Source organism: Vanessa tameamea, chromosome 28 (assembly GCF_037043105.1).
Source record: "Vanessa tameamea isolate UH-Manoa-2023 chromosome 28, ilVanTame1 primary haplotype, whole genome shotgun sequence".
NCBI classification, from domain to species: domain Eukaryota; kingdom Metazoa; phylum Arthropoda; class Insecta; order Lepidoptera; family Nymphalidae; genus Vanessa; species Vanessa tameamea.
Window position 1 is genome coordinate 5,586,223 of NC_087336.1, and position 24,057 is coordinate 5,610,279.

Below are 24,057 nucleotides of genomic sequence, written 5' to 3' on the forward strand. Positions count from 1 at the left end.
GTAGAGTCAGAACATAAATAGACTGAATCAATATATTTGAGAGACTGACATCGCTATCTCTTTTGCTCCCATACAAATCCTATATAAAATTAAAACGAATGAAAAAACCAATTATCTGCTTAATGTGACTTTAAATTCGCTAAATAAACACGTAAAAAATGTTTTTTCACTATCTTAAATGAATATCTTAACATTTGATATATATTTATAAAGCCAATATACTTGAGACAGACAAATTCCTAAAACGCGCTATCGAAGTTTTTACCATCGATACGTATATAATATGGGTCTCAAGTTAGTACATCGGGGGGTCCGTAGCTACTAAGTGAGCCGGTGAAGGCAGGGAGCCGGTCTACTTCCCCGCCATCAGATATGTTGAAGCGTAATAAAGCAATCATATATGGTAAACTAATGTCAAATATGTCAAGAAAATGATAAAGAGAGGCTCTGGTCTCATCCACACGCTAGTAGCTGATTCGACCTTCTTTTGCTTTCTTTCATGAAAAAAAAACTTTATATATAAAATTTTTAATCAACGTTTTATTTGTTTAAGCAATTTATTCATGTATACTAGAGATATAAATATTATTATAATTTTTGTTAATAATATTTATTAAGAGATAAGAAAAATATTATTTTCGAAAGTTATTTAAAATTAAGAAGCAAAAGATGTCGTAGAGTTTTAAGTATTATTTGAATTCGGTGAATTCAAGCAAATATTTTTCATCTCTACAAATGATTTTAATGAATATTAAATAATTAATTATGTAGAGTCTATAAATAGATTGCGATTACAAATCCAGACAAGCACGTACGTAGAATTTTCACGTGTTTAATTTGTGTTTATAATTCATCTCGTGCTCCGTGGGTTGACCAGCCTGCATTTGAAAAGCAAGGTGGACCTGCATAACCTTCTTCATCAACGGCTCATGAGGATTTATCCTAGATGTGCGACTATTACCAACTTTACTTTAATAGTCATTCACTGGTGTACCTATATTAGTTATTAACAGTTCCGATTGACATATTATAGTTTGATTAAAGGAATCATTGATACATATTATCAAAATAAACAGTTTAATAGTGCTTTAAAAAGGTATCGTGGTTAAACTATTTTGTTGAATTTAAACAAATACTTATGTCTCTACAATGAATATTATACAAAACAACAATATTTGATGGATTGCAAATTGTCTCTATATTTTATAGTTTTATTAATTTCAATAAATAATACTTATTTAACATTTTCGTATAATTCATTGAGAAAATCTATCACTGAAGTTAAATCGAGTGATGATAAATTATTATTTAATTAATTAAGTTTCTACAATTAATTTTATTTTATTTGACAGTTTAAAATTATTGGCTAAAAAATTGTATTAATGTATTATATATATTTGTTGGCTTTAAAATGTAAATGTTCATGTTTTGTAATTTATCTCAAAGCCAAAACTACATTTAAAAAAAAATTGTACCTGCCTATCATTAAATTGGATTTTTTTGTATTATAATTACATCAGTAATAGTACACACGGTATGTAGTTAATTCCTTGTGCCCTAACACTTCCTACGTCTGCATTGAATTTATTATATATTACATAATATATCGAAATTCTATATTCTAGTTTTGTATTGACTCTACAAGATACGAATTTCAGTTGAAGTCAAATTGGAAATAACATATAGATACTATATGTATTTAAAAAATAACAAAATTAGTTCTATTTAATAATTTAAAAATACTATGTAACTTTGTTATTTGGAAACATGGATACAATTTTGAAAACTTAAAAAGTTCTACAAAAGGAAGTCTAAGCTGCTACATCGGTGTCAGTGAGAAGAATTCTCGATTTTTCATTATTAAGAATTGTTTATTATTTTTTTTATCACCTTCTTTTCATTACTTTGAAGTCCATACAATATGACGTCTTAAAGATAAGGGACATATTCAGACCCGCGGAGGCTTAAACCGGCCCTCCGCAAAGACCGGTATCCCGAGTAGCATGGGACTCCCCAAATGCTTCAGACAGTTTTATATATTTATAGCAACGATACAAAAAACTCTTAAAGCGCGATTCAGGCCTGCGATGCTCATTGGATCGTTACGCTCATAATCTCGGTCAAAGTCAGCACTAAGAAAGTACCTACTTAGCTAAAAATATTTTCCGTCTCGTTCATCGTGTTTTTTAAGATTGCAAGTTTGTTGCTCGTTGCTAAGACTTTTTCACTTATCACTTATTATTTCTCTATATTGTCTCTATAATATAAAATTGTATACACTTCTTACTGACTCTACATCTATTTTGAACGAATATTTTAGTATTTTAACGAAATTCTATTGTATAACCAATAATAATGCTTTGGACTTAGAATTCCACGATAAATACTTCTTTGTTAATAAATATACTACTATATTTTACAATAATATCGATAGATTATAACCTACTCTATGATAAATTAAACTATTTTAACGCAAACAAAGACAAATTTTGCGTTTATTTATTTACTGTTTAAAATAAAACAAAACATTCTAATCCTGAACAATGTTACACAAAATAACGGTACATGTTCCACTGGCACGGAGCACGTACCAGTGACGACATCACGTGGTAGATTTATAAACAAACATACAGGCAATTTTATTCCTTAACGTGCATGGTATAAGGTTTTAATTATGGTGCTAGGGAAGTTAGGCACGGTCATCATATTAATAATTTCAATGGATGACAATAATATTGAGCTCTATCAATGTCCTAATCCAAAATGCATTTATTCTGAACAGTTGTATTTCAAAGATGGTCGAGATCCTTCTTAGTGTATTTTGAGTACGATATTAGAGCGATTTCGCCCAGTGCAACACGTGATTTTAACAAATAATCACAAGTACAAAGACGGAGATCTTAACTCGGATTTTTTTGTATTAATTTGTGTTTATAATTCAATTCGTGCTCGAAACCATGGTGGGAAACCAATTTCAGCCGTATTTGAGCAGTGAGGTGGTAAAAATTCTCCGCAAAAGGAGAGCAGGTTTAGGTATAGTTTACCTTAAAGGTCCATCAGCGGGTGCCTGTACTGTAACAGTGTTTATTTGCTTTTTCTCCTCTTATGGTTGGAATAGAGTATAGATTGTTATATTACGGGCAAGTGCTGTTGTTGAGGGACCGCTTAAGGGACATCTTATCACGAATACTAAAATAATTGCTATCTTTTCAATTAATGGACGTGTTCGTATGATACACTAACACAACAATTTATTTTTGTCTCTATCGTACAGAGGAATCGTAACGAGAAAAAGCCAGGTCGACTTTTAAACTTGGAATTATTTGTTTTTCTCTCACCCCTCAAACCAGTTAACCAGATCACATCACTAGGATTGCTGTTTGGTGGTAGAGTATATGACGAGTGGGTGATACCTACCCTGACGGTCCAACCCAAAGCGGCAAATTTAAGCGGAAGAAAATCGTACATGGAATAAGATCTACACAGTAGTGTACCAACATAAAAAGGAAAGTAGACTTATATAATATATATTAAATATGTAAAATATATATACGTATATAAATACATACTATCTATATTATATATGACGGGCGTCCCCATTTATATTTGTAAGTAGCGTGACGCAAACGGCTGCGCTGGGAACATATTTCCGACGACAGTTTTGATTGTAAAGTTTATAATGGTTAGGTAGTGTTATTTATTTACAAAGCATAAATTAAATGATCTGTAAAAGTACAAAAATAATATTGAAAAGTGCACTTACAATATCAAATTTAAAGCTTTATGGTAACATATAAAAATTTTCATAATTATGCCCTCGAAGAGCAAATGTATAAAATTACTTATTTGTTTTTATCAACAAAACAAACTACACAGATTAAAAATAATTGAAATGTCACGGAGTTACACTAATTTTAAAAAGGTTCGATATTAAATATATGTACTAATACTACTACAAAATTAAAAAGTTCGGCTGTCACAGGGTGCAAAGCTGATGCAAAACATCGATATAATGTGGTTAATTAATTACTTAATTAGAGAACACAAACAAATAATATATATTAAATTAAATATCATTTTCTTATAGTTATTTTATAATATCACTTTTTTATAATATGGGTGCCGTTGGACGGGCAAATGCACCTCCTGATGTTAAGTCGTCACCACCGCCCATAGACAATGGCGCTTTAAGATATTTTAATTATTCCTTATATAGCCAACATGTCCCTTGTGCCTGTAGCTACACTGGCCCACAAAACCGGAACACAACATTACTGAGTACTACTGTTAGGCGGTGGAATATCTGATGAGTGGGCGGTACCCAAGAGAGCTTGCACAAAGTGCTACCACCAAGAACTTATAAGATAATATAATGATCGCTCATGTTGGTGACTAAAACGATGGCGTGTAGTGACTATAATTGTTTTGTTGTCAATAAAACTGTCGGTCTCTGGTATTGTCGTGTTAGTATTGTGAAAAATCAATAGCAGTGCTATGGATCGCCTTCGCTTTTTTTTAAGAATATTAAATAGATAATTTTAAAAAAGGTTGAAATTAGTATTTATTTATTTTCAAGCAGGATATAATTATTGTAATCAATCTATATATATATATAAGCGAAATACCACTCATTGATTAATCACGAAATCTCAGAAACTTTAATACCTACGAACTCGAAATTTGGCAGATAGGTTCCTTATTACGTGTAGACATCCACAAATAATTGAATTTTACGAAACTCTACCCCTAATGGGGTAAAACAGGGGTTGGAAGTTTGACTTTTATAAATTTTGGGAGGATAAAGCCGCAAGTTCAGCTAGTTTCAAATTATCATCATTAGATTATTATTAAATTCTTGGGAAGAAGTAGTTCTTCTTGGTAGTCTACTATTTGATCCGATTCTATTGGAGGCTCACCTTTTCTTTGAATGGTTATCAAAGGTATTAGTAAGAGCATATTTAAGGTTTTATACAAAGTGTTTTGATATACATAGGCGACTTGCCTACGTATTGACATTTCGATAATGTAACTCTTTATTAGTCTTAATTTAAGCAATTAATATGACGGATGATGAGCCTCAGTTTCATCGGTATGGTCCATACTTAAGTTTCAAGCAGTGGGCGACGATGGGTAGTCTTGGCGCAATGAAACACAGTAAACCAATGAACCCGTTTATTATTTAAATTAACTTAGTTAGTTAGTCGATTTCAATATTCGACCGCACTGGCCGGCTGCTGCGCGAGAAGTGTCGAGTGCGCCGCTATATAATAATACTAAAATGTAGTTAAATTGTCTATCTAGATTTTGTCATTGTATAAGTCTCACGCCAGATGCTATGTTAGAGTAGGGTCTATGTCGGAGTACTCCGCAGTAATAACCAGTATACAGTAAAGAAACAGTTATATAAAAACTAAGATTCAAATGTCATAAATATACAATATATAGCTGATGGTATGTATTATATATTTTCACGAGCGCCGACCGTGAGTTTATAATTTTTATCGGTTGATAGGAAATTGTACGAAATTCAGCTCGAAATTGATACAATTAACAAATTTAAAATTAACAAATGTAAAAAACTTCTAGAATTGTTTCATCTGACATCAATATAACAAATTAGATCATTTCAAAACTGTCTTGTTCACGCACCCGGAACCGTGCTCGGCTTTTACGATTCTAGTTTTAATTAAGCATAAATCATTCAATCAGCGTTTTATATAAAAATTGATGCAGCACATCTGTTTATGATCTATGATCCAGGATTGTCGTTTTGGAGGGCCTTGACCCCGCTGAGATGTGTCTAGCACATCTGTTTATGATCTATGATCCAGGATTGTCGTTTTGGAGGGACTTGACCCCGCTGAGATGTGTCTAGCATATCTGTTTATGATCTATGATCCAGGTTTGTCGTTTTGGAGGGACTTGACCCCGCTGAGATGTGTCTAGCATATCTGTTTATGATCTATGATCCAGGATTGTCGTTTTGGAGGGTCTTGACCCCGCTGAGATGTGTCTAGCACATCTGTTTATGATCTATGATTCAGGATTGTCGTTTTAGAGTGACTTGACCCCGCTGAGATGGGTCTAGCAAATAAAACACTAAGGAACCACAAAACATTTCATTTTGGTTTATGTAGGCTAATACTTGTTAAAAAATTTATGAAGGACAATAGTTATGAAGTTTACTTTAAGATTTGTCACGAGAATACTGGGGGCTTAAACCCCTTGGCTCCGCGCCCGAATGCCCGCCAGTGGTAGATACCAATGTCTCTGTAAAATTGTAAGGACCGTTAGTTTGTAATGATTCTAGCTAGGTTGTAAACTGTTGAAAAATTGTAAACGAAGCATTTTGTATATAATTACAACAGTTTACAAACATTACGTTAGATTAGCTATCTGTTTTATAATTAAACTAAAACCCGAAATTATGAACAATAATTCATAATATTTCCACAGCTTCTCTCTTATTGTAAACGTATGGTTCTTACAATTATTCATTAAAACATGAGAAGATCCATCGGAGACCGATTTTTCGGAGTCTAATATGAATATTTTAGTAATATTGTTTTTGATCAAATTGTTATTATATACCTTATTTAAAGTATCTTACAACATTAGCAATTCGCTTATTTCACCTATATTTTTTTGCTTATTTTCCCATGCGAGCAAAGGCAGTGTATTATAATTCCAAGTAATAACTACAGAGTATAAAAACACTCCGAATGGAAGAGAAACGATGTAAGTGAATTAAAAAAACAGCGATACCATCTGAAGTCGGCAAAACATAACGAGTTCGTCACACAATATTGACTTATATTTTAACTGAATTGGTTGCATATTTGCTTGGCAACGATATGTGGTGCATTGTATGAACTTCTTAAACGCTAAGAAACCTGATTTCAACCCCTCCACTGTTCAAAATGTAGAGTAGTGATACAACAGACTACTTAGGAATATCGAAGTGTTGAGATTGGTTTTTGATGTGAATTTATCTTTTAACATTAATCATTTTTGTATGTACACTTTATATGCTAATAAATATGTGACAAGGTTTAAAAACAAATTATTACGATTACGTCTCCATTGCATTTGTAGAGATATCGAATTAACGAAATATATATTTCTAATAAGAATCCTGTACGAATTGTAGCGCTGGGGATCGAATATATGCTACTGATTAAATATAATTTAACACATTTCTCTTTTTAACAAACTAAAAAATAAGTGAAAGCAGTCTCTGCATCTCAAATTACACTGCAAAACTGAATCGCGCTATCGAAGTTTTATAACATCGTTGCATATAAGCAATAATTTAACTTGTTGTCTCGAGGGGTCCGTTACCACGAGGTACGGTGGTACACGCATCCACCACACGAGAATGCGTCGCACACTAAATTAAACCTTGTTTCAACGTCACATAAGATCCAATTTCAAGATTTGCCATTCTGTCAAACTAGATGTAATCGCTAGAAAAAAGTACTTTGTACCCAGACGCCGGAGAATGACGAATGCTTGGACACTATGACTGCTCACAGCCCCGACGTGGTAAATTTGACTCCTTTTTTATATTATTTCAATAATATATATTATATATGTCCATTGTATTATTTTTTGTAAACTTATAGATATTTATTTTATTTAAACTGGACGACCTCCGTGGTCGAGTAGTGTGTACACCGGTTTTCATGGGTACGCCACTCCGAGGTCCCGGGTTCGATTCCCGGCCGAGTCGATGTAGAAAAACTTCATTAGTTTTCTATGTTGTCTTGGGTCTGGGTTTTTGTGGTACCGTCGTTACTTCTGATGTCCATAACACAAGTGCTTTAGCTACTTACATTGGGATCAGAGTAATGTATGTGATGTTGTCCAATATTTATTTATTATTTATTTTATTTATCTCTTCAAACATTTTTTTCGGGTCCTCGTGTTTTTGTTTCCAACTTGAAAACAACACTTCTAATCTAATAATTCGTCTTAAATGACATACATAAGGTTTGAAATTTTAAATGCTAATAAGAAAAAATAAAAATGTAAACCAAATACATTGAAACTGTACTTAATATTTAAAACATTATGTCGCGATGTACCAGTTATTTCCTTCATTCATTTTAATTTTATTTTTGGGCAAGCTTAATATGTAGTTTCGTCTTAATAAAAAACTTCAGGCTTAAGCTTAAGATTTATATATGATTATATTCTGGTTTTAAATTGGTGAATGTTGTTTTTTGTTTTATAATTAATCTTATTACAGATTATATATATAATATTATATATAAACATACTTTTACTTATGTAATTGTAATAATACCATTATCCATTATAAGTAGGGTTCCATTTTGAAACCTGAAATTAATTTCAATCTTTAGGACTTTTCGAAACTTATAGCAAAATGCGACCGTGAAATGTCGGAATTTTATATGCGACAGGGACTTTAATAGTTATAAAATGTTAATGGTTACACTTATCAAAATGGCGTATACCTGTAATTCAGTTGTCAACATTTCACGATTGATCTTCGACTAATTACAAGCTTTATAGAAAAAAAAAAGAAACTCTATCGCTATCTTATTATAATAATTAATTAATATCATAGTTACTATGTTTTGACCTCGACCTCGACGATACTTTTTGGATCTAAAACACTCGCAAAAGACTACAATATAAGATTCAATATCGATGTTATTATTCTACCAAATATTGTCTATGAATACATTTGTAAATATTTTCATAACATTTTTTCTATGATTTAATTTAATCTTAATATTCCTCTCAGTGCCGATCCGATCTCAGTAGGCAGTAGAGATCGAGCCTACCTATGTATTTGAAAAAAAAAAGACAAGGTGACCGTGCTTGGCATACTATAATAGTGCATCTTACGATACTAAAATTAAAGAAGAATTTTGCGGTCGCGGTTAAAGGATATCAGATAAAATTCAGCTGCTCAGAATAATACGCTCAAGTAAAGCAAACACAGTTACCGTCCTTTTTGTTCAGATGCAGGTTTTTATTTTTATTCATATTAACCGTTGGTATTATCTGGTGGTAAGTGGTGGTGGTAGTAGAGTCCAAGCGCGATGACGGTCAGTGCAGTCAGGGAGAATGAACTGCGCTAGTCGCCCTCGCCAAGCCACGCCGGCGCGCAAGATGCCATTCCAAGATTTGGATTGCACGTGTTTTTCTAGTTCCCTGAGTATTAACTCTACCATCAACCAAATATTAGACTGAGGATTTATTGATATTAAAAAATATATATACTTATATACTTTATTTATAGTGGCCATGCACGAACTTAAAAGCAGGTTTTCGTTGTGTGCCGTTATGAGCGAATAATCCAACGAGGCTCCCAATTTAATAGTGCTAAATATAAGTAGTAGTTTAGTCCCTAAGGGCAATCCCTTAAGAGAAAATCAAAAATAACCTCTCATAAAGATCTAGATAGTAACTTTGTGAACATGCCCATTTAATTGATAAACGTAGTTATTTATGGGGTTATCTTAGTATTTGTGATATGATATTCCGCGTGTGGGTTCAAGCCGGGTACGGGCCTCAAGGTCTTCCTTTTTGCCCGGGCGTTTCCTCAACGGTAGCTTTAGCTACCGTGTCAATAATTTTGACCCAGTGGGCCAGGGTCTAATTGACCCAGTGGTGTGTCTTCTGTCTGATGTGATAGTCGAACTTAACACAAAACAAAAAACAGTCATTTTACATAGATGGCGTTAAAGCTATTTAATAATTTTCCTTTGCTTATTTGAGAATTTAAAAATCAATTGATTGAATTATTAATTTCTAGATTAGTTATTCGATTATCGAAAAATTATTATCTAATATATCAAATAATTTCTTAAAGGTAGGGGAAGACGGATGTGCCTACCCTTGCACTAATCAGCTGGGACCGTGGCAACCCTATGATAATACCGATTGTACTGCGCAGGATCGTAATACGTCAAAAACAGCGAGACGGTGGAAATAATTATTTATTTCACAACTTTTTTGCTTTAGATTTCTGGTGTGTATGTGTATCATATAAATACGATATTATCTACTTTAATATTTGTTATTAATTCAAAATTTATCAATCTAACAGTTCTTTTTTATTATTTTTTTTTACCTTGGACGAAATATTTTGTGCACGCTTAAGACAATAATTAAAAAAAAAAGTTAATAGACAGGTAAGTATAAAAAAATGTTTATAAAATATAATAACTGCATTACAGGAAAGTTATATTTAAATATTTTATGCAATTGTCGCTAAAATAGTAACATAATAAACAAATGGAATAATAATTCAACCGTGTGGTGAGTCATTAAAATATATGTATTGATTTTAAAAACGTTAATTTAGTACGACATATGTGTGTGACCGACTTTCATAGACTACATTTATAGGTCACGGAATCACGATAAATTGATTGACATAATTCGAAATAGTTCCTGTTCTAATACGATAATATTTGAAAACAAATTAGTATAGATGAGTGTTCGCCTAGTGGTTTAGATTCAAGAGTAATATTTTTAGGAAAACATATTTAAATTTCCACGTCTAGAACATTCGTTTTTTCCATCTTATTTCCTATTATTAAAATAATTTATAGTATAAATATTGATAATACCACGTCATTATCAAATAAAAACTCTTTTGTGTTTACTAAAATTAAACATGCAGTTGTTTTCCTTTTTGTTGCTTCGCTATAATACTGTGCATTTTCCATCTGCCTTTATCATAATATACACAAAGTAGAGACAAATCCACAAGTAGAAATAATCGTCTTGGCTCTTGATTTGTGACCTTTACTACAATCTTAATATGTTTTTTTTTTTAAGTCAAATGTCACGGCATTCATTGTATAATCTATTAGAGAACAAGAATTATAGTCAGTCTTCGATGGGTAGACACAGACATTCTTTGAGTGTTTATATTTCTATAGAGTCTGTCAAAATAGAGAAAGCGTCGAAATTAAATAGTGGCTACTAAAAACATGCACACAAGTAGTATGAAATTTGGCGAGCGTGTTGCAGTTCTTTTGTAAAACAACAATCCTCCTACAGCTTTAGATACATACGAGTATGTGAGCTAAGGGCGAAGGTATCAAATATTTAAAAAAAAAATAAGGCTATTCAGTTATTATTAATAAATTTAGAAACTATATTTGATTCATGCATGACTTTTGTATGAGTTTAGTGCCGGTTCATCTCTATAGAATTTACATTCCGATGTTATTATTATTACACTTAACTTGTAAAATTGCGATTCCAAAAATATTTTGAATTAATTATAGCATGATCTCTAGCTTAATTCAATGAATAAAGCTCAAATAAAGTAATTTTTATTTATTGAAAGTTATGTCCATTTCTTAAAAACCAGAAAACTAAATTTATATTTTTAATTTTTTTTTTATTCCTGCAATATTACGAATTATTTTAAACTTTAACTTGAAGTTAAAATTTCAAAATATTAACATTGCTCTTTGTGGGATAGATCAAGCTCTTATTATTAAATATTATTATTATTCGTTCTATAACCTTTGTATTGGTAGACGTGTAGTAAAATTAATTTAAGCAACGGAACCCTCGAATCCAATCATCTATGCTTCTCGAAAAAGATGACGAATGAAAGAAGTATTTGATCAAAAGACCCTTTTGATGTTATGATCCCTTATCGTGTTACTTGGACTTTACGAATCTCTTTGAAATTGTTACCGGGATCCCCCAACTACACACCTAACCGAGTTTTTTTTTGTATTTAACACACCTTTCAATTGTAACAGTCGGGTTTGAGATTAGAAAATAATTATTAATATATAACTCTGGTATAAAGTTTGACTTGTCGTAAGCATGTTATCATAATATTGTATGTATCGGAACTGTACACGATGAATCGTAGAATAACCGAATAAAATCAGTGAGCAAAAAGTTTATATATATTTTATATCTACCTTAAACTTAAGACTTTTAATCACCGGTAATAAAGTTAATTTTACGTTGATAGTATTTATGTTCAGGTCGTATAAAAAATCGACGCATTTAGGATCGGTAAAAACATCAGTTAATATTTTTTAATTTGTGTTATTTTATATTAAACATATTTATTTAAACAACACTATTTAAATTATTACGGTAATTTCAAAATAAAATTAATCATGTATATTCTCAGTAACAAAGATGGCTGCGGGCAATAATGGAGCGGTTTTTTTCTTAGGAAGCAGAGCTCATTATGAGGTAAGTTTTATTTTATTAATAGTAACAAGTCGAGTTTAATTTAGAAATGTATTTTTACGACATTAAGTCTGAGAAATCTCAAAACCTTACGCTTAAAGCATACTTTGAAAAGGTCAATTGGATCAAGTTGGAGATTGAAGCTGTGTCGCTCGTAAAGATCAAGTTTCGTAAAAGTCATTTCTTAGCGTGTTCTCTAAGGTTCCAAATTTAAAATCTGTGTAGTTTCGTTTTTAATCTGTCAGTCGGGTCATTGCCTTTTGTTCATGTTTTGTTTTCTTTTTTATGACTGTTTTTACTGCGGATTCAGCCAACAATAATTCGTAATTTATTTGAGAATTAAGATTGCTAAATTTGATGTAGCTTTATAAAACTATTAATTATATTAATATTCTTAAAGTATCGTAATTCTATTGAGATAAAGGATAAAAATATTATTACTATCAATTTTATATATTGAATTTCCAAACATTGTAGGTATTAGAACCACCAAACAATTATGACATCGAAAATGGAAATACATCGACAGAAACGATTTACCAAAACCAATCAGTTGAGGAGCTGTGGCCAAACGAACAGACGAATAAACATTCAGCCGACTTTGACGCTAATTATAACCCGGAAACGATAAATTGGAATTATTGCGATCAAAATAACACCGGTATTTATTAGTTGTGCAATTTTTTTTTGATAAATATATTTTGTATAAGTACTTAAATTATTTGTGATGTATGTTTGCATCTGTAAATTATTAAAAAAACATTTAATATTATTTCATTGAGACACTATCTCCTATTGGAGAAAGAGTAAAGATGAACAATTCTTAGATTTGCTAATAGTTCTGTTTTGGTGTACACTACAAACAGTTCTTGATTAATATATCTATATTTATAATACAACACAATTTCACTTAACTACTTATATCCATTTTGATTTTACTTTCAAAGGTCCGATAATATCTTCGTAGACATTAAATTTTTTTTCGCAATTTAGGAATATCATAGAAGATTCAAGTTCTCGACCAATTAAATCGCGTTAATTTAGTGTCAAATGATACGTGGTCGGTCTAATGGTGTTGAAGGCTTTTAAAACGAAACACATTAAATTATAAATTTGAATAATTAAAAATAATTGTTACAGATAACAATTGTAGCTAAGTCATTTAAATTTCAAATTAAGGGACAAAGGCTCGAATTTGCGAGGCCCAGACAAACCTCAGTTATAAACTATATTATATTAGTCGGTAGAACAGCTAATGAATGTATAGTAACCATTCAGATTTATCGAAATATTTTTGTTTGCTTACCCAAGAATAATACCAACATATTAAGTATTATTATTATATTGTTTAAATTAGTTACTAAATCCAGCTGTCCAGCTGTCAGCTGTCATCGATGATCCAAGACTCGACCATCCTCGGGAGGTGCCTTCCAACGCGCGGTGCCCGGTATTTTTTGTATATCCTGCGTGTACCTTGTTATTTAAATCTTCTATTATATAAAATAATTGTTCGACAGTGATATGTGAAGCGAATATGCCAGTGAGTTGTGTGAAGCGTCGCATCAAACGTCGCTCGAGCGAGACTTTGCTTTGTGATGAAAAACCGACTATAATGAATGCCGTTGAGCAAGAGTGAGTTATCGATGTTTTCTTTGTATAAAATAGATAAGGAATAAGTCTAGGGTGGGATTTTCCACCGGATGCTTAGTGATCACCACCGCCCATAGACATTGCTCTGTAAGAAATATTCGTTAAACCGCCAATACGTCACCAACCTTGGGAACTAAAATGTAACTTGTGCCTGCACAGCTCTGTCGCCTTTCAAACCATAACAAAATAATATTAAGTACTACGCGACTTTACCCGCGACTTTGTGCGTATTTGAATTTAGTTCTAATTCTAAAATAAAAGTAGCCTAAGTTGCTCCTTATTACATCGGCTATCTGCCAGTGAAAGTCCCGTCAAAATCGGCCCAGCCATTTCAGAGATTAGCCGGAACAAACAGAGAGACAGACAAAAATTGTAAAAAATGTTATTTTGGTATATGTCGGTACATACATGTGCATTTAGTAAAAAGCGGTTATTTTAATATTACAAACAGACTCTACAATTTTATTATACAGGTGGACTAGCACGAAGCCCTACCAAGTTATAGATCTATTCACTCACGAAGACACCCCTCCCCGTAAATTATCATTTCATTGTTATAAATTTCATCTAATATGTTTATATGTATTTATATGTATGTATGTATTTTGCTGACGTTGGTTATATTCGTCGTCTCACGCAACTAAAACATCTTGTATCTTAGTTAGCTAACGCACATTGTATACCGGTAATTTAACATAATATTACGTCCTGAATTCAACTTCTTGATCGGGATATCCTAAAACTCAATAGCAACACTGGGTTTAATAGTGTTACAATTCTTACATTCAAAAAGCACATACAGTCGCTCCCGTAACTGGACTATCTCCGGTATCAAATTTACATTACATAGTACTATAGTGAAGGAAATGGTGGATTTATAAGGGGGCTAAGGAGTTTTTTTTAAGGCATATGTTGGCGGACGAGCGTATGGGCTACCTGATGGTAAGTGGTCACCACCGTCTATGACCGCCCATTGGATGTGATCGACTTTACGCATTTTGCAGATGCTACATCTAAGTTGTGTCGTACCCTTTTAGTATTTACTTTGCTAAAACCTACCTTTAGCGGGGCCAAGTCCCTCCCAAACGACAATCCTGTATCTGCGTCTGTGAGACAGTATTGTATATAACATTTCCTGTGCCAGAGATCGGTTGTTGTAGTCGAAAGTAGATTAGAAGGCTAACGTAAGATAAAGATATAAGCTTACAAGAAAATTTATCCAATCATAAATGTATACAAACAATAAAATATTCTTAAACGAATTATTATTTTCAGTGAACATTCAAAATCAAAACCATCTTGCAGAGTATCTATCCTCTCGTTCTTGGCGTCACTCGCGCGCAGGAAGCGGAACTTGGAGTCGGAGCAAGTGCAGTATCTGCAACATTTTGAATCTGCGCTGACGAGCTGTACGTACAGGGAGTCGTGTCGGTGTCTGGATTGTCAGGTCAGTTGCGATAATTGTAAGGTAACTTATATACTCTATTCCAACCATAACAAGAAAAAAGCCAAATAAACAACATTTGACAGTAAATTGACGCGATGTCATTGGTCGAGAGCTTGATTAACCTTTGATATTCACTATGGATTTGCGAATACATGGCGTTTTGAACGTCGATGAAACGGTTTTCGGAATTTTGGAAGTAAAATTAAAGTGGAAATAAGTAGTTAATTGCAATAGTGTTGTATTATAAGTAAAGGCATGTTAATCATAAACTCTTAATAGTGCACAATATAGCTGAGTCATTAGCAAATCGCATGAAATACATAAGTCTAAGGTTTGTTTATCTTTTTTCCTACTTCCATTGGAATACGCTAAACGTGTATATAGTCTATACTCATCGTTTTGTTAACTGATGACAAATTGTGTAGCAGGCCTAATTCAGAAGTTTCTATTGGTGTACTTCTAGATCAAAATAAGTACTACGAACAACGGATAGTAAGGTATAAAGATGACAAATACTATAATTAAAAAAAATGTTAATAACAGTTATTAGGACGGTGTAAATCTTAGACTTATTAAATTTGAAAATAGAACTTCAAATCAAATCAAAATATACTTTATTCAAGTAGGCTTTTACAAGCACTTTTGAATCGTCAATTAACAAACTATATTGAGTAAAGCTACCACCTGCACCGGTTCGGAATGCAGATTCTACCGAGTAGCCGGCAAGAAACTCGGTAGTTACTCTTTTTCAACATTAAAAAATACAAGGTCATGTTGGTTAAACACACATACAATTGTTATCACTGATTCTATCCGTCTGTCTGACCGAACTGTCAAAATTTTCAAAACGGTTAAGCATTTAAAAGAAATGTCAATTTATGGACAGAGGTCAGAGGAGGTAAGAGGAACCTCGTAAAATGGGGCAGCGACGAATAAAAAAATGTCTACTAACACCGTTGGGAGTTTTTTTTAAATATAGGAATCTCTCGAGCGCTCGTCGGCTACTATCGTGGCACGTTTGTGCGGCAAAATTGAGCCATTATCCCATTTTCTTTTTACAAAATTAAAAAGAATAAACAATAATTCTATTCTACATTTTAATTATTTGGATATAAATCACATTTTTATTTATGACTTTTCCGTTAATTTACATTCGGATTGCTGTAATTAATTTCACGCACATAAAACCCTTAGCTCCAATGCCGTAAAAAAATCAATCTTCTGTATCAGACTCTGCTAGTAGTAGGTATATTTAGTATAATTGATCTACTATAAAAAAACTTTTTTAAAATAAGACTGTGATATTAATAGTTCAATATTTTTCTCATAATAAAATCAGCTGGTTACACTCGGTGATTCAAAATTACTTGAAAAAGTTTATTTGTTTTGAAACGAATTCGAAATTCAAATGATTTGTGTTAAAAAATACAGATAAAATAAAGTCTTATTCGATAATTCAATTTTATTTTTGACCCAGCCAAACAACACAACATTAATCTATATAATATTGGAGCAATTTTATTAGCACTTGCATTAAAGCTTATTTATTTCAAATATTATTAATAAACAGCACCAAGGCATTTTTTTTTTTTTTAATATTGACATTTTATTTTTGTCACAAAGATTAGTTTCATACAAATTGTAAAGCTAAATTGAACTTATAAATATATTATTGCCAAACAATGTTGGTTATGTTAGACCTTAATGCATTTATTTACAATATAAACAATTTGTTAGAAATATTTATTATTAAAATGTACAGATCATAAACAAACATAAAAATCTATTCGACAAATTTATCAATGTCATATTCCAAATGTGTGTCAACGTCGTCCGGAGACTGAACTGTGTCCTTTTTTCTGTTGTCTAAGCGCAAGCATTTTAAGCAAGCTTGTCCTTTCCTTAACCAGCAACTTCTGTGAAACATGGAGTTGCATTTGTTGCACAATATTGCTCCGCTGTCAAATGGATATAAGATTTCATTATTGCCACAGACCTCACATAAGTATCCTTTTCCAGAACATAATGCGCAGTTTGTTATATGAGCTCGGCAAATTTCAGTTAATTCCGTTAGTTGAGTTTCAAGACTTCCATCATTTATAGCTTGTAAGTGGGCCATGCTGTACTTTTTATTGACATCACCGAGTTGTACAAATAACGGAGACAGGAGAGTGGACCCCTCGGCACAGGCACATAAGTATCTTCTCATCCACTCAAGATCTTTTCTCATTTTGTGGACCCATTCTAATTCAGCAATAAAGTTGAACAGCCTAGAGTTGATATTCTCGACATCAATGTATGGTCGAGACCAGGATAAATTCAGCATTTGGTATGCTAGCCGTGATATGTATCGTTTATCCCAATCCCAATTGTGTACAACTCTAGCTGGAATCGCAGATAAGTCATTCCAATGGCATGTTGCACAGAAATACATTCCAGTGTAATCACAGAGACGAGGCTCATTCCAAGTGTCTTTGAATGTTAGGACAGTGCCACATTCTGCACACTTGTAGTCCTGTGATGCTAAACCTTTTTCGGGGCATATGCTCATTTCAAATTGCCCTCTCTCGGTCATTACAACATGCGCGCACACTCTGCATATATCATCTACACATTTATAGTGACAAACATATCCACAGTCAGTACATACATATGAACTTTGCACAATACTCCATATAACGCCGCTACAATGATCACAGTATTGCTTTCTGTTGCTTGTATTAATTTGTTGTTCAAAATGGTGCCCTTTTATGGCAACTCTTGGCCTCAATTGACCATCGTTGTCCTTCAGATCTTCTAATCTTAAACGTAGTTCTACTAAATAACGCACTAACCATTTACGCTCATCAGAACACTGAGGGCTATTTAAAACTAATTCCTTGCATTGGTTTATCGCTTTCTCCAATTCTTCCTTAGTTGCCGAGCTGTGAATTTTAAGTTTCTTATTTGCTATTGACTTGGGAATGTAGTTAGAGTCACAGCTTTCGTCAGCGGAAACACATCCGGAGGTCGATGAAGATGATCTAGACGTAACGTCTACACTTCTGGGGCTGCAGCAAATTAAGCTGTTGCGATACCTGGGGGAATCGTTTGCGAGGGCCGCGGCCATGGTGTGTGCACACGTAATTTTCAATAATAAACTACTTTTATAATCTTCACCACATTATAGATAAACGAAGAGTTTGAAACGGATTTATATGATATATATCATTGTAATATCTCGCTGTACGTTGTTCATTGAATTACGTCGTACACTCATACATGGTTTCCTTTGTTTTAATCAAAATAAATGATGAGTAATGAAATAATAACACACGGTCGATTGTAAAAGTTTGACAAATGTCTTTTTGACGTTTCCGTAAAGATTTTTTTTTTCGTTGTGTTGGCTGCGACTATGTTCCGTTTACGCTGTGGGTAATTCATATGCACAAAGTTTATTAATGGTACAAACTAATCGAACTTAACTAATAATAATGGAAACGAAACAGAAATAAGGTTGTTGAATATTATGATATTTGTACAATTATTTTTAATTTAATAAATGATTTTGTTTTTTGTAATATTATTTTTTATCTTAAAATAAAATATGGGAACGCAAAGTTAAATTCGATTTGTGTAAGATCTAAAATGATTTCATCATTCGGTCTTAAATGTGGTATAACTGTTTTATGAAATTAATCCAATTACCGTAGGTAGTGGTTAATCATTGACCTCAAAACATTTAATTGACCTCAATTTATAACTGCCTTAATAAAAATTAGATAATGTGTATACTGCAATACTCTTTAACTAACTAATTCTACTCTTACCTTTAGACTATTATAGTTAATATGTTTTTGATGTTTTGATTAATTCATTCATCAATTATTTTCTAATCATAATATACCTTAAAATTAAAGCTACGGCCATAACAGTGACGATGGGATTTTTATAAATACAATTAATGGAATTTTAAAAAATCAATTATACAATTTTGAAATATTTTTTAAAAATGCTTTCACCTTATTAAGAGAAAAAAAAATTAATATTTAGGACAAGATTTTATGCTTCAATACATAAGTAAACTGATATATATATATTTTTTTTTCAGAGTCGTTATTTTGAATGTGAGGAAGAAAGTGATGAATACAGCTCTGATGATGATTATGCCTCATACAGTCCACAGGACGTCGCTAATCAGGCTATCATAGATTTGGATGATGATGTAAGCGACATGCACCGGTTTTGTTCCAGAGCTATAGCTAATAATCTATATACATAATAAAATTGGAGTGTCTGTTTGTAACATTAAAGTAACCGCTTTTTACTAAATGGATATGTATGTATACACGGTACATTTACCTAAATATATAAATTTTTTTCAATTTTTGTCTGTCTGTCTGTTTGTTCCGGCTAATCTCTGGAACGACTGGACCGTTTTTGACGCTACTTTCACTGACAGGTAGCTGATGTAAAAAGGAGTAACTTAGGCTACAACGATAACTTTATTATTAAATTCAAACGCGTGCGAAGTCGCGGGCACAGCTAGTAATATATACAAGAAAAGCAAGTCTTAAATGTGCAATTTTCTTCAGGATCTAAGATGTGAAGGTTTTCTTACTTTTCCCTTCAACGCCAAATAGAGCTTCTTCATATTGAAAACAGTCAATTTCATCTATTAAGGTCGTCGTCATCCCAACTCGTCCATGCCACCTTCCTGATTGTAATATACAAATTTATTACTATTAATGGCGTAGCCGAAATTCAAATTGAATTTTCATTCTACTTTATAAAGAATTTAATAAAGTGGAAATATTTTTTCAGTGATCTTTTAACATTGTATAGCTTATTGTTTTATTTCCAGGTGTTCATTACAACTACTTCCGACAATGACAATACATCAACAGATCTTCTGTTAGACGATCAGCAGGAGGAGGAGGAGCAATCGGTGCAGGAGGTACTGGAAGACGAGGACACAGATAAACAGCTGCAAATGGAAGTGGCAGCGAGCACATCTGCCATGTTCAACATACTTCTATACCATCCATTTTCATGTGCTATACAATAAGTGATACGACACACCAGAACAGAGGAGACTTGGAAACGGCATGGCTATGTGTTCGTAATTACTGAAATGACGCTCCTATTTCGATCTCAGATATAAAGACTGAGTATACAGAATTTGATGTCATTTCCGTCTCCCTGTTCTGAAATGATAAATATTTAATGGAATACATTCACGTGTTACACTGTAGCTGTCCATCACGTACGATGAAGATTTATAAGTCACTGAAATATTCAATTAGTTAAATAGATAGTCAAATGCAGACGCACAAGACGTTATTGTTATGTATTAAGTAACTTCCACACGTAGGACTCCTTCAATAACTCTACTAAAACGAGTGTTCATATTCGGGTTGTCCACTTCGCAACTATTGAGTGATTTTCTTTCAAAATACTAGGCCAGTTTGATTGGTAGTTTATTTGCTAATATTTCTATTTCACTTCTAATTTCCTATAAAGCCTGCGCCTGAACTCTCTCCGGTCGTTTAGGATTTGACCCATCGGTCCCATCGGATCGGATCGGATTATGAGAGTCAGGGTGTGATTTAGTATTTGTCCACCTGTGTACGCACACACTAGTGCACTATAATATGTCCTGTAGTTTGTAGATCTTCCTTGCCACCCTGATCGATTCCGCCGAAATCGGTGAGGACGACATCACGACCTATAAAGCTTAGGTAGGCGATAATCCAAGAGTTTAGTATTGAAGTAGCATCTTTTTAATCACCTAGGCAACCTTTAACCTTAGCGCTATTGAGGTTATATACTATAAAGGCAATAGGCTAAATTAAAAGGACAGTTGATTATGCTTGTGCGTATTACTGTATTATATAAATATTCTTCTTTATTAAATGTCTTTAGATTTTAAGGTATATGCTGTTAAATTGCGGTGTATGTTGTTATAACCTTAGTGCCTCTACACTGGCTCACTCACCGTTCATATAGTTGTAGTCTAGTGAGCAGGTGGTACCAAAAATGGGGCTGATACTTGATTTTATTAATAATAAATGTCTGAATTTTACTGGATAGAAATCTAGCTGAGTTCTAGGAGAACGGTTTATTGATAGTATGGAATTGTATTTATATTGATTCATGCTGGTTATCGTTCGGTTCACGTTTTGATTCGGATTAAAGGCAGTTATAGTTTTGCAACACGCTTTAAATATATTTTAAGGTTAAAACGATATGTAGTTAGATGTATGGTAGCTGAACACAAAACAAATTCTAAATATACAGTAATAATATTAATAGTTATAGACGTCATTAGTGTTAATATACAATCATTTTCGTGACCATTTAATATTCACGTCATATATTAATTAAAACAGACGCCATTGTTCTCTTAGGTTTAATAAACTCCACGATGCCATGTCTGCTACACACTATGGTTAACTGAATATGGTTTTTCACTCTTAACTATCAATGAGAGATGGCATTATTGGAAGTCCTATTATTTTAGTTCAGGAACTCTGTGCAAAAGTAAAATCACCAAAATATGCTGTTATTAAGAAGTTTCTAAATAGTAATAGGCTTAGAAGATTGTTCCTAATAAACAAAGCATTTATTATTAAAAATATATCGCTTGCTATTTGATCATACTAATAATATTCTTAATAATAATTAAATATTTAAAAAAAATTAAATAATATTACTAAAACAATATTAAAGTATGACGCTAGGTTCAGATCTTCGTCAAATAAATGGTATTTAAAAATAATTCAAATACTAAAGACAGCTAGTAAGCATTAAAATCATCAATATTTAAATTAGAATTATTTGTTAATGCTTATCTGTACCTGCTTTTAGAAAACAAGTGTTATAAAATAAATATATATATATCGTAGACTTTCCTTCATTGAAGTTATAAAAGAAAAATGTGTAATTTGCCACTTATTTTGTTAGTTCATATAGAAACTACTGAAAATATAAATTAAAAATGTTTGCTTGTATGAAATCAATAAAACTATATTCAGAAATTAAATTTCAATTTATTTGAGATTACATAATTTCCACAAAATCATAATATTCCAGATTAGAAAATTGTAACTACACTTTATTTTTTTTTTGTTAAATATTAACAAAATTAAACCCTTCAAAGGCTGTCATTGGCGACAAAAAACAAACAGTTACTTCTTAATTATACAAAATCTACGCTTTCTTTTAATTACAGTGTTTATGGCGGTGTACAGCTTACAAATAAACACAATACATTTATTATTACAAAACAAAATTTAGTATGAATTACAAGTAACTATTAAGCTTCTTCCACACACACCGATTTTGGCATAATTCAACAATATTTTCTGTACATATTTTCATCATAGAACCATATTATCACCGCCAAGAACATGTCTTATCTTAATGTTAAGTTCCAGTGTAAATCTAGCTTAAATATTAATTTACATTTTCCTATCAATGTTAATTCTCAACGAGAGTTTTCTAAGATGTATGCGAGATTTTAAATTTAAACATGACCCACAGTGATCTGGCTTGTATAAGTGATACGCAATGAGCGGTAACTTTAGCGTGTCCGTACAAGGCCGAACGTCATTGGGGCTGCCAGCTTTATTAAAAAATTGACATCATATTTATATAAAATACGAATATGGTTTACCAGATTAAAAAATTTTAGCAATCCATAAGTTATTATAAATTTATATAATTATGACGTCAGAAAAACATTGCGAACCTTTAAGATATCATTAAATTAATTACAAAATCTATTATGTTAAATTTCTATTATTATTCTAGATATTGCTAATACCTAAATATTATGCATGTAATGAAGTTTAATAAATTGTGCACATTTTCTATACAGGTACATATTGATATTTATTATTATAAAGTTCTTATTCAGTCAGTTAAGTCACTTTGACAAACGAAAAACATGTTTTTATAAGTTTTTGTATTTAATCTGCGTTTGTTCGATCGACTTTTTTTTATTTTACTAATATCCTAAAAATGGCTAAACAGCTAATAATGGCTAGTATAGTACTGATTCTGTTGTACACAATCTCTAAACTAATTTGACAAATTGAAAAGTTGCTGTCCTTGTCTAATCCCATATATTAGAAAGAGATAGCAATATTTTTAAAGTTATTTTGAATTAGTTAAGATATTATGTTAACCAGTACTAAATGTTATTGAATTAAATTTAACTAAAATATATTATTTTGTTCAATCTGTCATTTTAAAGACTTTGGAAATACAGTTATAAATTTTAGTTAAAATCATTCAACCGGTTTAAGAAATGTATGTAATAGATAAAACCAAACAACAACACATACACTGAAAGAAAACACCTAATTAAAAAAAAACATTGAATGTTATATTCTTTAGTGAAATAACTCCCTCCGAAGCCAATGCAGGTAATGTAGATTATTATTAATGGTACCACATATTTATTTCAAATGTGCCATCTAATGGTCACTGACATCTATAAACATCAGCACTGTAAGAAATATTAACCATTCCTTACATCGGCAATGTGCCAACAAAGAATTTTCAAAGAATTGGAAACAATAATGTTATGTCCCTTGTGCCTGTAGCTACATAATAAACTACCAAGTAATGCTGTTTGATTGTACTTATTTAAGTTAACTTATATTTTAAATAGTTATTTTTGATGATTTCAGAGAAATAGAATATCACTATGATTTAATTCAATTGGCTTCTGCACAACTCTAACATGTAACAATTTTTGC

At 32.1% G+C, this 24,057-nt stretch overlaps 3 protein-coding genes across 3 annotated transcripts in view; 1 reads left to right on the plus strand and 2 right to left on the minus strand.

Moving 5' to 3' along the window:
* Positions 1-24,057, minus strand: part of LOC113391837 (uncharacterized) — an 83,070-nt gene that overhangs the window by 6,548 nt on the left and 52,465 nt on the right. The window lies entirely within an intron of this gene.
* On the plus strand, positions 12,159-22,915 carry LOC113391848 (uncharacterized). Its single transcript, XM_026627953.2, has 6 exons — positions 12,159-12,216; positions 12,691-12,874; positions 13,731-13,845; positions 15,139-15,310; positions 19,401-19,514; positions 20,154-22,915. Exons 1-6 carry the CDS (start codon positions 12,160-12,162, stop codon positions 20,355-20,357), a joined length of 846 nt encoding a protein of 281 aa, XP_026483738.2. The 5' UTR covers position 12,159; the 3' UTR covers positions 20,358-22,915.
* Positions 16,755-18,663, minus strand: LOC113391832 (differentially expressed in FDCP 8 homolog). The gene has a single exon (XM_026627929.2). The coding sequence runs from the start codon at positions 18,417-18,419 to the stop codon at positions 17,094-17,096; it is 1,326 nt and encodes a 441-aa protein (XP_026483714.1). The 5' UTR covers positions 18,420-18,663; the 3' UTR covers positions 16,755-17,093.